The sequence below is a fragment of the Cherax quadricarinatus genome, chromosome 89 (assembly GCF_038502225.1).
Source record: "Cherax quadricarinatus isolate ZL_2023a chromosome 89, ASM3850222v1, whole genome shotgun sequence".
Classification (NCBI taxonomy): Eukaryota; Metazoa; Arthropoda; class Malacostraca; order Decapoda; family Parastacidae; genus Cherax; species Cherax quadricarinatus.
In genome coordinates this window covers 3,097,250-3,112,303 of record NC_091380.1, presented here as the reverse complement: position 1 = coordinate 3,112,303, position 15,054 = coordinate 3,097,250, and the positions used below count along the sequence as shown (strand labels likewise).

Here is a 15,054-nt window from a genome sequence, read left to right as displayed (position 1 = left end):
TCACTCACACATAATCACTGTTTTTGCAGACTTGCCCAAAATACAACAGTTTTGAAGTATATACGTATAAAAATACACAATATATCTCTCCAAACTGCCAATATCTATTAAACAACCATGGTAACATTACACATCCCTGTCTAAGACCTACTTTTACCGGGAAGTATTCTCCCTCTCTTCTACACACCCTAACCTGAGCCTCACTATCCTCATAAAAACTCTTTACAGTATTTAGTAACTTACCACCTATTCCATATACTTGCAACATCTGCCACATTGCTCCTCTATCCACTCTATCATATGCCTTTTCTAAATCCATAAATGCAATAAAAACTTCCCTACCTTTATCTAAATACTGTTCACTTATATGTTTCACTGTAAACACTTGATCTACACATCCCCTACCCACTCTGAAACCTCCTTGCTCATCCACAATCCTACATTCTGTCTTATTATTATTATTTTGATTATAATATGTCACTGATGTCAGCTATGGTCTGTACGTTGTATCATGTACTTGTGGAAATAAATATATTAATATTATTATTATTATTATTATTATTATTATTATTATTATATTGTACAGGTGACCGTGTGTTGGGTCTAGCTGTAAGCACAGAACACATGGTACACGAGGATGCACTCACGCTACTCAGCTATGCATCACCCTACCCTGTGCTTCTCCTGCTGGAGAAGTCCATCTCCGGCAGTGAGCGTCGCCTTCCCAATGTGACAGCAGCCAGACCAGTCCATCCCTTCTACAGGAGCCAGTCCATTGATGACCTGGCTAAGGTCAGTCACCATCACATATCATAAAAGCAAGATTTAGTACCATTATTTGCTATAAATATCATTCGTAGTATTGATATTATTTTTATTATTATATTTACTGTTATTGTTAGTTTTTATAAGTTCACCAGAGATTGAACCAGTGGCAAATTGGTTCTGAAACTGGTAGGCTGCTGTGACATCCGCTGTATTTAACAGTATTATTAGTAGTAATATTATGATTATTATTATTATATGGGTGCAAAGCATGGGTGGTGAATGTTGCAACAACAAGAAGGCTGGAGGCAGTGGAGATGTTGTGTCTGAGGGCAATGTGTGGTGTGAATATAATGCAGAGAATTTGTAGTTTGGAAATTAGGTGGAGGTGCTGGATTACCAAAATTTTTCCAGAGGGCTGAGGAGGGATTGTTAAGGTGGTTTGGACTTGTAGAGAAGATGAAACAAAATAGAATGACTTCAAGAGTGTATAACTCTGTAGTGGAGGGAAGGTGGGGTAGGGGTCAGCCTAGAAAACGTTGGAGCGAGGGGGTAAAGGAGGTTTTGTGTGTGAGGGGCTTGGACTTCCAGCAAGCATGCATGAGCATGTTAGTTAGAAACGAATGGAGACAAATGGTTTTTAGGACTTGACACTACAGTGAATGATGGTGAAAGAGTTTCTTTTTCAGGCCACCCTACCTTGGTGGGAAACTGCCAATGTGTTAATAATAATAATAAAAAATTATGATTATTATTATTAACAATAGTAGTAGTATTAATAATATTATTATTAGTAGTAATAGTAGTAGTAGTATTAATATTATTATTATTAGTAGTAGTAGTAGTACTATTAATATTATTATTATTAGCAGTAGTAGTAATAGTAGTAATAATATTATTATAATTATGTAGAGCACTAGACCCATACAATTCGTTCAGCTCAAGTAGTGTAGGCTCGTTGCTCTGTCCACTAATCATGAGAGAGAAAGTACCTATTATATGGTGGACATTGTACATCTTCAATCATTATGTTAAATGTTGTCACTTGGTTGACAGTAATTAGCTGAAGTCTGTGTCGTGAAGGTGGATTTCAGGATAAGATGTACTTGTGGTATGCACCAGAATGGTTGTTAGGTAAGACACATATGCAACAGTTAGGTATCTTTATTTCGAAACGTTTCGCCTACACAGTAGGCTTCTTCAGTCGAGTACAGAAAAGTTGATAGAAGCAGAAGAGACTTGAAGACGATGTAATCAGTCCATCACCCTTAAAGTTTTGAGGTGGTCAGTCCCTCAGTCTGGAGAAGAGTATTGTTCCATAGAAGAGCATTGTTTCATAGTATGGAACAATGCTCTTCTCCAGACTGAGGGACTGACCACCTCAAAACTTTAAGGGTGATGGACTGATTACATCGTCTTCAAGTCTCTTCTGCTTCTATCAACTTTTCTGTACTCGACTAAAGAAGCCTACTGTGTAGGCGAAACATTTCGAAATAAAGACACCTAACTGTTGCATATGTGTCTTACCTAACAACCTGTCGGTATTTTATACCATTTTAATGTTCAACCAGAATGGTTCTAAACTCAGTTGACTATTTACAGATTGGTAAGGCGGATATGTGGAGGGTTAGCCGTGCACGGGTGTGTGAGGGCAGGGCCAGTGCTCCTGAGGTGTCTCGCCCTGATCTGGTGGGCGGCAGGGTGGAACAGCCCACCCTCAGACTCAGTCCTGGTGGGGTGGAGTTACCCAGCCTAAGAGTCAGTCCTGGTGGGGTGGAGCAGCCATCCCTCAGACTCAGTCCTGGTGGGGTGGAGTTACCCAGCCTAAGAGTCAATCCTGGTGGGGTGGAAGTGCCTTCCCTCAAGCTCACTGCCGGCCACCCAGCTACCACCCCCTCCAGGATGGATGCTGCCGCCCTTGTTAAGCGGGAGGCTCCAGAACGACACTCAGAACGAGCCATCGATGTCCCAGGAGCTGTAGTCACCAAACCTCACCTCACAAAACCTGACATCCCAGAGCTCCAGCCAGCAAAATCTGATTCAAGATTAAAATTTGGCATCAAAGTTCTTCCAGACCTGACAGGAAAGGTACCTAAACAAGACGTGGACTTGGAAGCAGGAGACATGATACCTACAGAGGTGACTCTGCCTTCCCTTAACCTGCCTCAGCCTCATGTTAATGTTGAAACTGAGGTTAACCCTTCCCTGGGGTTAGAAGGTCTGGAGGCAGCAGACAAGCAGATGGCAGGTGTAAAATTTGGGGTTAAGCTTCCACAGCTGAATCTGAAGGAGAGTGAAATGGATGAGAGGGGTAAAACGAGTGGTAAATTGGTGAGTGGGGGTGGGAGTGGGCTGGTAAATATGGTGGCTGAGGATATTAATATGTCATTGCCTTGTGTTGACCTGTCAGTCAGGGCTGGCGTGGACCATGACAAGATATCTCACGAACCCAAAACAGATGATGAGAAACAGAAAGCAAAAGGCTCATTTGGTTTTGGATTCAAAGGCTTCAGCCGAGGTCAAGATTCTGAAGCGGAAAATGTAGATGAGAAAGAAACAAAAACAAACGAAAAAGACTCTGGGAAATTCAAAGGTTTGGGCAAAATGGACTTCAGTTTTGGCCTTAAAGGCTTGAGTAAAGATGATGATGATCACACTGCCGCCTCAGATGAAGAGAAAGTCAAGTCTAAGAACACTGTCGGGGTCAGTGTTGAGGCGCCGGAAATTCACCTCCCCGACTTTGATTCTACACACAAGATCAGACTGTCTGCTGATGTTGAGGGTGATAATACCTTACAGTCAGAAGAAGGAGGAGGAGGTTCAGATTTGGGAATCAGCTTTAAAGCACCAGAAATATCTATGCCACAGCTCAGTCTGACGGGAAGAACGAAAAACATAGATAAGGAAAATAATGTGAAGACAGAGAATGACAAGGCACAAAGTTTATCTTTTGGAATGAAAATGCCTGATATCAGCCTACCAGATTTTAGGCTTAAAAGGGGAAAGAATGATTCTGGAGGAGATTTAGAGGTTGAGGGCTCAAAGCAACTGCCAGATATGAAGTTCGAGAATAATGGTAGTATAAGTCTCAAGCCAGGAAAAGTTTCCGTACCTGATGTAGATTTACGAGTTAATAATGAAGGCGCAGCCACGAGTGACTTGGACGACATTGGTGACAAAAAAAGCAAAGGCTTTAGTTTTGGCCTTAAAGCTCCAGACTTCAGCTTACCGAGTTTCAGTATGAAGAGCCAGAGTGAAGGTGAGAAGCACACGGGTAAAGAAAGTGACAAGTCTTTACAACACCAGGACAATGAAGGGAAAACAGGCTTTAGTGTTGGCTTACAAGGCCCAGATATTCAACTTGCAAGTGTAGATTTTAAAAGCAAGGCAGAGGTTAGTGGACTTACAGAGGACGGGGGAAGCACATCAGATGATGATAACAGTAAAAAGAAAAATCAGAGGAACAAAAAAGGTTTCAGTTTTGGTATCAAAGCACCTGAATTTAACTTGCCAAGCATGAGTCTGAGAAGTCATGGTAAAGGTAATGAAAATGACGATTCAGACAATGATGACAACATAAACAATAGTAGTAGTAAAAGAGAATATGATATAGGACTCATAGGTCCAGATGTTGACATTCCAAGTGTGTCCTTGAAAACAGGAGACATGCCTGAAATTGGAGTGGGAAAAACATCTGATGATGGTGGTGGCAAAGGAAAAGAAAATAAAGAGTTTAGTATTGGAATAAAAGGTCCAAATATAAACCTTCCCAGTTTGAACTGGAGGGGTCGCAGTGAAGGGCGCGAAGAGAAAGAGGATAAACTTCAGGACAAACATAAGTCCCAGAGAGACATAAGTCTTGAACTTGAAGGCCCCAACGTCAGTCTTCCTTCAGTTAATATCAGAGCTGAAGCAGACGACGACCATCAGAAGGATAAGAAATCTAAAAAAGCTTTTAACTTTGGATTCAAGGGGCCAGACGTCAGCTTACCTAACATAAGTTTACAAGGTCACGGAGACGAGGAAGAGGCAGTCTCAAACGACGATACCAAAACAAAAGACAAATCAAAGAAAGGCTTCAGTTTTGGAATAAAGGGGCCAGATATCAACCTTCCATCCTTTAGTTTAAGAGATCGTGACCACGAGGAGATCGAAGACAAAGAATCAGAAGATGGCAGTGAGAGTGACAAGAAATCCAAGAGAGGCTTCAACTGGGGTGTCAAAGGTCCAGAGATAAACATGCCAAGAGTGAGCTTAAAGGGCAGTGCTCAAGGGGAGGAGCACGAGAGTGGGGCTTCCAACGACGAAGAAAAAGACAAGTCAAAAAAAGGTTTCAATTTTGGATTCAAGGGTCCAGAAATAAGCTTACCCAGTGTCAGCTTAAAAGCTCATGAAGCTGAAGACCAGGTCAAAGAAAACCCAGATGAAGACATCAAAGGCAAGGATAAATCTAAAAGAGCTTTCAGTTTTGGTCTTAAGGGTCCAGAAGTAAGCTTACCCAGTTTGAACGTGGAGAGCGATACCCGTGGAAGCGAAGAGGGAAATGAATCAGATAATGATGGCGACAAAGACAAAACCAAGAAGTCAAAGAAAGGATTTGCCTTTGGATTTAAAGGTCCAGATGTTAGTTTGCCCAGCATGAGTTTAAAAGGCCGTGGAGAACGAGCTGAAGAAATTGATGAATTAGATAAATCTGATGAAGAAAATAGTAAGACAAAGAAAGGCTTTAGCTTTGGATTTAAAGGCCCAGATGTTAACTTACCCAGCATGAGTTTAAAAGGCCGTGGAGAACGAGCTGAAGAAATTGATGAATTAGATAAATCTGATGAAGAAAATAGTAAGACAAAGAAAGGCTTTAGCTTTGGATTTAAAGGCCCAGATGTTAACTTACCCAGCATGAGTTTAAAAGGCCGTGGAGAACGAGCTGAAGAAATCGATGAATTAGATAAATCTGATGAAGAAAATAGTAAGACAAAGAAAGGCTTTAGCTTTGGATTTAAAGGCCCAGATGTTAACTTACCCAGCATGAGTTTAAAAGGCCATGGAGAAGGAAGTGAAGGAAACGATAAAACAGACGTTGATGTGGAAAAGGATAAAAAGTCAAGGAAAGGATTTAACTTTGGCTTCAAAGGCCCAGATGTTAATTTACCCAGTGTGAGTGTAAAAGGAAGTGGAAAAGAAGATGAAGAACCAGATGAAGGTAAGGCAGTAAAGGATAAAAAAGGCTTCAGCTTTGGATTTAAAGGTCCAGATGTTGATTTACCCAGTGTAAGTGTAAAAGGTCATGGAGAAAATCTTGAAGAAAAGGATGATGAAAACGAAAAGGCAAAGAAAGGCTTCAGGTTTGGGTTTAAAGGTCCTGAGGTTAGTTTACCCAGCATGAGTTTAAAAGGCCGTGGGGAAGGAAGTGTTAGAAAAGATGAATCAGATGATGATGATGATGCAGAAAAAGATAAAAAATCAAAGAAAGGCTTTAGTTTTGGATTCAAGGGCCCTGATATTAACCTACCCAGTGTGAGTTTAAAAGGCCGTGGAGAAGGAACTCAAGAAGAAGAATCTAATGTAGATGTAAGAGTCAAAGAAAAATCAAAGAATGGCTTTAGTTTGGGCATCAAAAGCCCTGATGTAAACTTACCAAGCCTAAATATGTATGGCCATGGACATGTAGAAGAGGAAGGAATGGAGGAACAGAGAACAAAACACAGTGAGAATAATGATGGGAAAGGTTATGCCTTTGAATTTGATGGACCAGATATCAGCTTGACAAAGGCAAATATAGAAGTCAGCAGTGGTGCTATAAAGAGCAAAGATACAGAATTTTCAGTTAGGGACCCAAAGAAAACCTCCAAGAAAGGTTTTGGATTTGAATTTGAAGGTCCAGACATCAGTCTTCCTGACTTCCACCTCCGGGGTCACGGAGACGGAAGAGAATCTGATAAAGAGGAATCAGGTGATGAGGACAGCAAAAAACAAGCAGGCAGACCAAGAAAAGATTTCCATTTAGGTCTAAAAGCCCCAGAAGTTAGTGCCCCAAGCATGAGTGTGGGAAGATCTGAGGCGGACCTCAGAAAAGTGGAGGTTGATGATAAGGATGATGACAAATTGAAGGATAAAAGCTCGAAGAAAGGCTTCAGTTTTGGCTTCAAGAGTCCAGATGTTAGTCTTCCAAGCATGAGTGTTATGGGTAGCAGCCATGGAAGGGAAGGTGAAGACAGAGAATCTGACAATGAAGATGATAAAGAGAGGAAATTGAAGAAAGGCTTCAGTGTTGGACTGAAGGGTCCAGATGTTAGTCTTCCGAGTATGAGTCTAAAAGGTAGCAATCATGGAAGAGAAGGTGAAGACTCCAATGATGAAGATGACAAAGAGAAGAAATCAAAGAAAGGCTTCAGCTTTGGCTTCAAGGGTCCAGATGTTAGTCTTCCGAGTATGAGTCTAAAAGGTAGCAGTCATGGAAGAGAAGGTGAAGACTCCAATGATGAAGATGACAAAGAGAAGAAATCAAAGAAAGGCTTCAGCTTTGGCTTCAAGGGTCCAGATGTTAGTCTTCCGAGTATGAGTCTAAAAGGTAGCAGCCATGGAAGGGAAGGTCAAGGCTCCAACGATGAAGATGATAAAGAAAAGTCAAAGAAAAGCTTTGGTTTTGGATTCAAGGGCCCGAATGTTAGTCTTCCCAATGTGAATGTGAAAACTCATGTAAAAGGCGATGAAGGGGAGTACAGTGCTTCAGACACTGAAGACACCACCAACAAAGACAGAAAGTCACAAAAAGGCTTTAACTTAGGGCTCAAAGGTCCAGACATTCAGCTACCCAGCTTTAGCCTAAAAGGCCATGGTCCTGCAAGTGATAAAGAGAAGGAAGTAACTGAAAGTGAAGATAGAAATAAGGAGAATGATTCAAAAGGCTTTGGTTTTGGGTTTAAAGGTCCTGAAGTTACTCTACCTACCATGAGTTTAAAAGGCAATGCTCATGATGGGAGTGACGATAATGATACGAATAACGAAACTAACGACAAGACTAAAAAGCCAAAGAAAGGCTTTACCTTTGGAATAAAGGGACCAAATGCCAAATTACCAAGCATGGCAATAAAGGATAATAGAGACAGAGACGAAAACGAATCAGATAATGAAGGAGGAAATGAGGATAAAAATGTAAAGAAAAGCATCAGCATCGGCTTCAGGGGTCCAGATGTTGGCTTAGAGAGCTTGACCCTGAAGAGCAGTTCCCATGAGACAGAAGCTGAAGATGGAGATAGCAAAGACAGGGAAAAGAAGTCAAAGAAAGGCTTCAGTTTTGGATTCAAGGGGCCAGACGTTAATCTTCCGAACATGAGTCTGAAAGGTAGCAGCCATGGTAGGGAAAGTGAAGGTAGAGAATCCGATGATGAAGATGAGAAAGACAGGGAAAAGAAGTCAAAGAAAGGCTTCAGTTTTGGATTCAAGGGGCCAGACGTTAATCTTCCGAACATGAGTCTGAAAGGTAGCAGCCATGGTAGGGAAAGTGAAGGTAGAGAATCCGATGATGAAGATGAGAAAGACAGGGAAAAGAAGTCAAAGAAAGGCTTTAGTTTTGGATTCAAGGGGCCAGACGTTAATCTTCCGAACATGAGTCTGAAAGGTAGCAGCCATGGTAGGGAAAGTGAAGGTAGAGAATCCGATGATGAAGATGAGAAAGACAGGGAAAAGAAGTCAAAGAAAGGCTTCAGTTTTGGATTCAAGGGGCCAGACGTTAATCTTCCGAACATGAGTCTGAAAGGTAGCAGCCATGGTAGGGAAAGTGAAGGTAGAGAATCCGATGATGAAGATGAGAAAGACAGGGAAAAGAAGTCAAAGAAAGGCTTCAGTTTTGGATTCAAGGGCCCAGATATCAACATGCCCAGTTTCAATTTGAAAGGTCATAGAGATGGCAAAGACATCCAAGATTCAGACATGGAAGATGACAGAGTTGATGGAGGGAAGAGAGAATTAAAATTTGACATTAAGAGTCCAGAGGTTAATCTTCCGTCAGTAAAGATGAGAGCTTCTGGCAGTACTGTACATGAGAGAGACTCTGGTGTTGCTGATAACCAGGAGTTAACTCTTGAAGCTGAAGATAAAAGAAAACACAAAGATCCTGGAACTAGAGATGGTTTTACATTTGACTTAAAAGGTCCAGACATCAACCTTCCTGGTATTAATTTAAAGGGCTCTAAAAATAGTAATGAGGAATCAGATGATAAAGACAAAGATAAGGAAAAGAAATCAAAGAAAGGCTTCAATGTTGGACTAAAAGCACCAGATATTAAAATCCCCAGCATAAGTTTGAAAGGTCGTGCACAACGAGATGAGGAAGAGAAGTCAGACAATGAGGAAGACAAAGGTAAGAAATCTCAAAAAGGTTTCAGCTTTGGATTTAAGGGTCCTGACATTAGCTTGCCCACCATGAGCGTTAAAGATCAAGCACAAGACGAGGAAGGAAGAGAAGAATTGGACCACAGGGATGATATAGATAAGAAGTCCAAGAGAGGTTACAGCTTTGGATTTAAGGGTCCTGAAATAAGAATGCCAAATGTCAGTATGAAGAGTAATATGGAGGCTGATGTACATCAAGGTGGGAGAGTGAGCTACCCAGACAAGGCAGAAATGGAGCTGGGCACCATGAGAAATGCTAACGTGAGCTTGCAAGGCCCCAGTATGAACATTCCTTCTGTGGATGTGGAAACTCATGACCAAAATTACAGTCAGGCAAGAGGAGGAGATGTTGACACATTAGATGGGGAGGATCAGGAGAGCACATCCAAACGAGGCTTCAGCTTTGGTATTAAAGGTGCAGACATTAGAGTCCCAAAGATAAACCTTAGAGGCAGTGGGAAAGCCAGCATAGATACTGACAAAGAGGAAATCAAGAATGGTGATGAAAAATCTAAGAAAAATTTCTCCTTTGAAGTGAAAGCTCCTGATGTGAGTTTTCCAGGCATGACTGTCTCCCATGAACACACAGGAAGAGGTAACAAAGAGACCAAGTCTGATGAGAGGGAACACAAATCAGGAAGAGATTTCAGTATAGAACTTAAAGGACCTGAGACTGACATTCCCAGAGCTACTCTGAAGGCTTCTGCTGAACATGGTGATGTAATAGAATTTGATGATAAGAATAAAGATATAAAATCAAAGAAAGGCTTTAACTTTGGCTTTAAACGTCCCAATATCAGGCTTGGAGGACATGGTAAAGAAGACAGTAAAGAAGGTTCAGATAATGAACATATACTTGATGAAGATAGAACAAATGAGAAAGGATTTAACTTTGACCTAAAAGGACCTGAGATTAACATTCCTAAGATAAATTTGAAAAGCAGCAAAGATGACCGAGAAGACAGAAATAAACATTCACTAGATGAGAATAAATTTAATAGTGGGTTGAGCTTTAGTCTTAAAGGCCCTGAAGTGAATGTTCCTGGCTTGTTTACCAGCAGCCAAGAATTCAGAAGTAATGCAGAAGGCTCTAAAGTTGACAAGATTACCCAAGAAAGTTTTGATATTAATTTTAGGGGTCCTGATGTTGATGTAACTACAATGAAAGTTGGGTTACCCAGAGATAATCAAGTGTTAAATGCTCCAGAAGTCAAACACAAGGCCTTAAAATTAAAAGATGAACACGCTGTAGGAATTTCTGTAGACAGTCCTGACATAACTTTGCCGAGGTTCACCAGTAAAGGAGATGATGACACCGAAGTTGCTTTAGGAAAGAAACACAGTACAACCCTACGATTCCATCCTGCCAGTGTAATTGCTCCATCATTAGCAGCTGAATCAGTTAATGTAGCCACTACTCATGAGGGCTCTACTTACTTGCCTGGTCAAAAGATTAGTGTGGATATCCCAAATCTCGCTATTCCATCTGTTACGACAGGCATTGCTGATACTGAGGAAGCTGAACTCAGTCCTTCAAAGAAGAAAGGAAAATCAGGCTTTGGGTTCAAGCTGGAAACCCCTGACATCAGCTTACCTGATTGGGATTTCCATCTAGGTCAGAAGGGTGAGAAAAACACATCATACTTGTCTGGGGACCATAACCTGCAAGATGACCGTGAGGCGATTAGTGTTAGTGGTGGCAGGATGGTCAAGTCTCGTGCTGCTGGCCTGGCGCTGGAGATAGAAAATGAACTTCAGTCTCGTAATTTTGGTTCTGACATAAATGATGTTGATGTTGAATGTGACTTGCCTGAAGCTGATATTGACTTAAAGAAGACCAAAATTGACTTACCAGAAGTTGATCTACCATCTGGAATTCTGGAAGCTAGATATTCTGGCAGGAATATAGAAGGAGAGCAGCCAGAGGCAGAGGGAAGTAGTTCATTAGAGATGGAGAATGCCAGACTCTCACCTGGGTTTGGCATGGCTTTTGGATTTAAAGGCTTTAAGAAACATATTGGTTGTGAGACTCGAGACAGTGTAGTCCCTAGTATAGAAACTGATCTTAATTCCAGGAATATTGAGGCAAAGATTGAAAGTCCTCCTATGACTATTCCTGAGGGTACTGTTGCCGCTATGAAGAAGGAAATACTGGATGCAGCCAGTGAGGCCTCATCACCATATAGTCGACACACTGGTGGTGCTACAGCTGGAGATGTTTCCTATAAAGGAGTTACTGTCACACTAACTGAGGCCCAGACAGGAGTAACCACCTCTGAAAGCATTCACATGAAGGTAGGCAAGCCCCCTGGTGTGGGAGAGGGAGCACAGCTGAGAGTGAGAGCAAAGGCTCCTGCTGTTCCCACTGTTGCACTGGAAGAGGAGGATGATAAAGTAAAGATCAAATCAAAATCAAAAGATGAGGAAGATGACGAGAAGACAAAATCAAAGCACAAATTTGGCCTTGGATTTGGATTCCGAGGATTTAGCCGATCATCAGACAGTGAGGAGGACTCCCGAGAACCCACTTCTCTCACCCCTGACCCAGATCGCCCTGAAGTAAGAGACGACAAGAAGAAAACTCGCAGTAAGATGAGCTTTGGTTTTAAAGGTTTCTCGCGAAACTCCGACACTGAGGAAGAAAGTTTAGAAAAAGTCTCTGAGGTGCCAATGGATAAAGAGGGAGAGGATGATAAACATCGACCTAGAGTAAAGGGAGGACTGAACTTTGGATTTAAGGGCAGAGGCAACCGAAACTCTGACTCAGAAGATAACAATGACCAAGAACGAGTGGGCACTGACCCTCAAGCTGAATCTGGAAGCATCAAGCACAAGCTGAAACCCAGCCTTAGCTTCGGCTTCAAGGGCAAGAGCAAGAACTCTGACATGGAGAGTGGCGAGGTAGAGACAGAGACTGTTCGCCGAGAAATAGAGCCCGAAGAGGATATCAAGATCAAAACAAAATCGAGCCTCAACTTCGGTTTAATGGGCTTTGGAAAGAACGAAGGTAAATATGAGGTGAGGTCAGATTCAGAAGGAGGAGATGCGGATGAGAGACGGTCACTGGACACTCGCAGAGATGAAGCACCTCGAGCAAAAACACAAAAGGGACTGGGCTTCAACTTCAGGAACCGCAGTGGAAGAAGTACCTCCGATTCTGAAGGAATCGAGGCGGAAGACCGGGTAGATTACGACACTCGTGGTGGCGACGAGAAGGTTAAGGAACACAAAAGCAAAGGCATTCGCTTAGGCTTTAAAGGCTTTAAGAATCTCAAGGGCAAAATCCAAACTGAAATCAATCGTATGCGCCATGACAGTCACTCTAGTGAAGATGAAACAACACACGAGGGCACTGCCAAAGACCATTCAGGAACTGCTGAGGCCAAGCGAAAAAAGAATGCAAAGAAAAAGAAAGACAAGGAAAAGAAAACAAAGAAAGAGGAAGAGGTTCTTAATATCTCAGAGGAGAATGCTTTAATTCTGGCTGCTGCAGCTGCCAAGGACAACAGGAGAAAACGTAAAGAAAAATCAAGTAGTTCCTCTTCATCAAGCTCTTCATCTAGTTCTGATAAAGAGGACCAGACTCCGACAGAATTAAAGAAGAGAAAACGCAACAGAGGAAGGAGTCGCCAAATAACCACAGGGATGACAGAAATAACTATTAATGAGCAACCTGTTGATGTTGAAGTTAATGAAGTTAATGAGATGGTTGAGGCAACGGAGCGTCAGGTAGATGTAAGTTTACCACCACTATTAACCACTTACACCTTACAGCCTGAAGAAACTGATGCTACTCCGTCTAAGCGTCGAGCCCCCGAGCCCCCCCAAGCCCCCGTTCCTGCCACTCGAAGTAATGTTGTGGTACGCGAGGTAAAACTGAAACCCTACCAGCCTCCAGTAGGAGCAACAGAGGTAGTGGAGGTGGTGCAGAGGACTGTGCTTGAGCGACGGGTGCCAACACTCACACTCTACGATGATGCCTCCATTGCCTCTGACAGTGAGGGAGAGCGAGCCATCATTAGAGCTCACATAGAACCAGTAACGTCATCTACACCAAAGCGACCACCTACAGACTCGGAAGAACTGAAACGGAAAGCAGCTTCTTTAGGAGACCTTTCACGCCTACATGTTGAAGCTGATACAATCAATGTTATCCTGGAAAGGGCCATGTCCTTAGATCTGACAAGAGCAGAGGCAACAGCTGCCGCTGATAAAACCTCGGGTCTGCACCGTCCACATCGTCTTCAGCTTCCAGATTCTTCTGCAACATCCATAGAAGAGGAAGAAGCGGTGACGGTGGGAGGGTCTGGACTGCGACGTGCTGGTCAGTGGGGCACACTGGAAGAGGCGTTACTCTTCAGAAGATACAGTGATGGGAGTTTAGCCGAGGCTGTATCTCCACGAGTGGCAGATCCTGAAGGAGAGCCTATATCTCACATCGAAATTAGCGGTTCCACCTCAGTCACGGATATCTCGAGTCAGTGGGTAACAGCGTCAGAGATGTCGAGGAACAGCATCAACTTACAGCGCAGCAAGAGTAGCGAGGATCGGGAAGACCCTCCTTCGCTTCCTGCCACCCCTGCGCCTGTTGGCCGTACTACCATTACACTTCTAGATGGTGATGCAACGATCATTGGGGGAGATGTTGAGGTTACACCCATCACCTCTACTGAGGATCGTGTGGTGGTGGTTCAAGCACACCCGCCCTCTCCTGAAGAAAGGAAAATCAGTAGTTTTAGTGTTCAGCTTCGCCATGTCACTTCTCAACAGACACCTCACATTCAGAAAATGGTCACCAGCAGCAGCTGCAGCAGCAGTCGTAGTAGTCTAAGCAGCGACAGTGAAATTGAAGCTGGAATGGTTGGTAATGTTGGCAAGAGAGGAGTGACAGTGACTGTTGCACCCCGTGTCAGCAGTGTGGATGTTGGTGGCTCCAGCTCTGTGTCCGTACCACCACCAGTGCCACCCAAGCCACGCACCTCACGAACGCAGTCTCCCCCTCAACTGATGGCAGCACGTCACGAACCTGCGCTGGTCACTGTCAGGGAGAATGGTGCAGTGGTGGTGTCCACTGATAACCTCACCCACCTGCAGGGGGGCATAGAGCACTTCACTGAAAACGTCAGCATTGAAACCGTGAACATGGGCAGCGACACGATCATTGTAGACTCCCCGGAAAATGGCAGTAATTTCCCTGCTTACGTATTACGTACAGACATGGCCAGCCTACCGCAGAAGTCCCTCACCCAGATAACAGTGGAGGGCGGAGGGTACAGGGTGAACGAGGGAGCCCTCAGCCAGACACTAATCATCTCAACGCCTTCTCACCATCATTCATCCCCCTCAGGACCCGACTCCCCGCCTCCAACATTGCAGCCACCTCAGTAATAGAGATATGTATTAACACTCCTTCAGTAGTGCCACTTACAGCACCATTACTTGAGATGTTGGCGAAGCCCGGGCCACACCCTCACCACCGTGAAATTAATCAAAATCTGTCTAAGATATATCAAAGCCACAACTGACGAATATAGGAAGTGTGTGGTGTTGACCGTTATCTGATGCCCTCACTCTTGTCTAGGATGGTACACACACATTCAAATCATTTATATTCAAGTGTTGTAATGCATTAGTTCAAATTTATTATAGGTATATATATATATATATATATATATATATATATATATATATATATATATATATATATATTCTAAGATAATGGCAAATTTGTGTAGTAGGTTTATACATTAAACCAAACCACAGGCTGCTAAATATGAATTAATGCTGAAGATATCAAATCGAAGCATTTTTTTTAATTTCTAAATTCAATGAAGTATAAAGGCACGTTCTCTCCTTGGAAACCACAGCTTGTTACTTGACATCTTCCATACAGTTAGA

At 42.8% G+C, this 15,054-nt stretch overlaps 1 protein-coding gene across 3 annotated transcripts in view; it reads left to right on the top strand.

Annotated features, from left to right (window-relative positions):
- Nucleotides 1–14,792, top strand: part of LOC128697166 (neuroblast differentiation-associated protein AHNAK-like) — a 257,567-nt gene extending 242,775 nt beyond the window's left edge. For 2 of the 3 annotated variants that reach the window (XM_070104072.1, XM_070104073.1), the window contains exons 6-7: nucleotides 587–792; nucleotides 2,368–14,791. In XM_070104072.1, the coding sequence (XP_069960173.1) occupies nucleotides 587–792; nucleotides 2,368–14,544 (12,383 nt within the window). In that variant the 3' untranslated portion in view covers nucleotides 14,545–14,791. Of the gene's footprint in view, nucleotides 1–586; nucleotides 793–2,367 lie in introns of all 3 variants that reach the window. The other variant, XM_070104071.1, reaches the window with a different exon arrangement.
- Nucleotides 14,793–15,054: the final 262 nt, after the last annotated feature.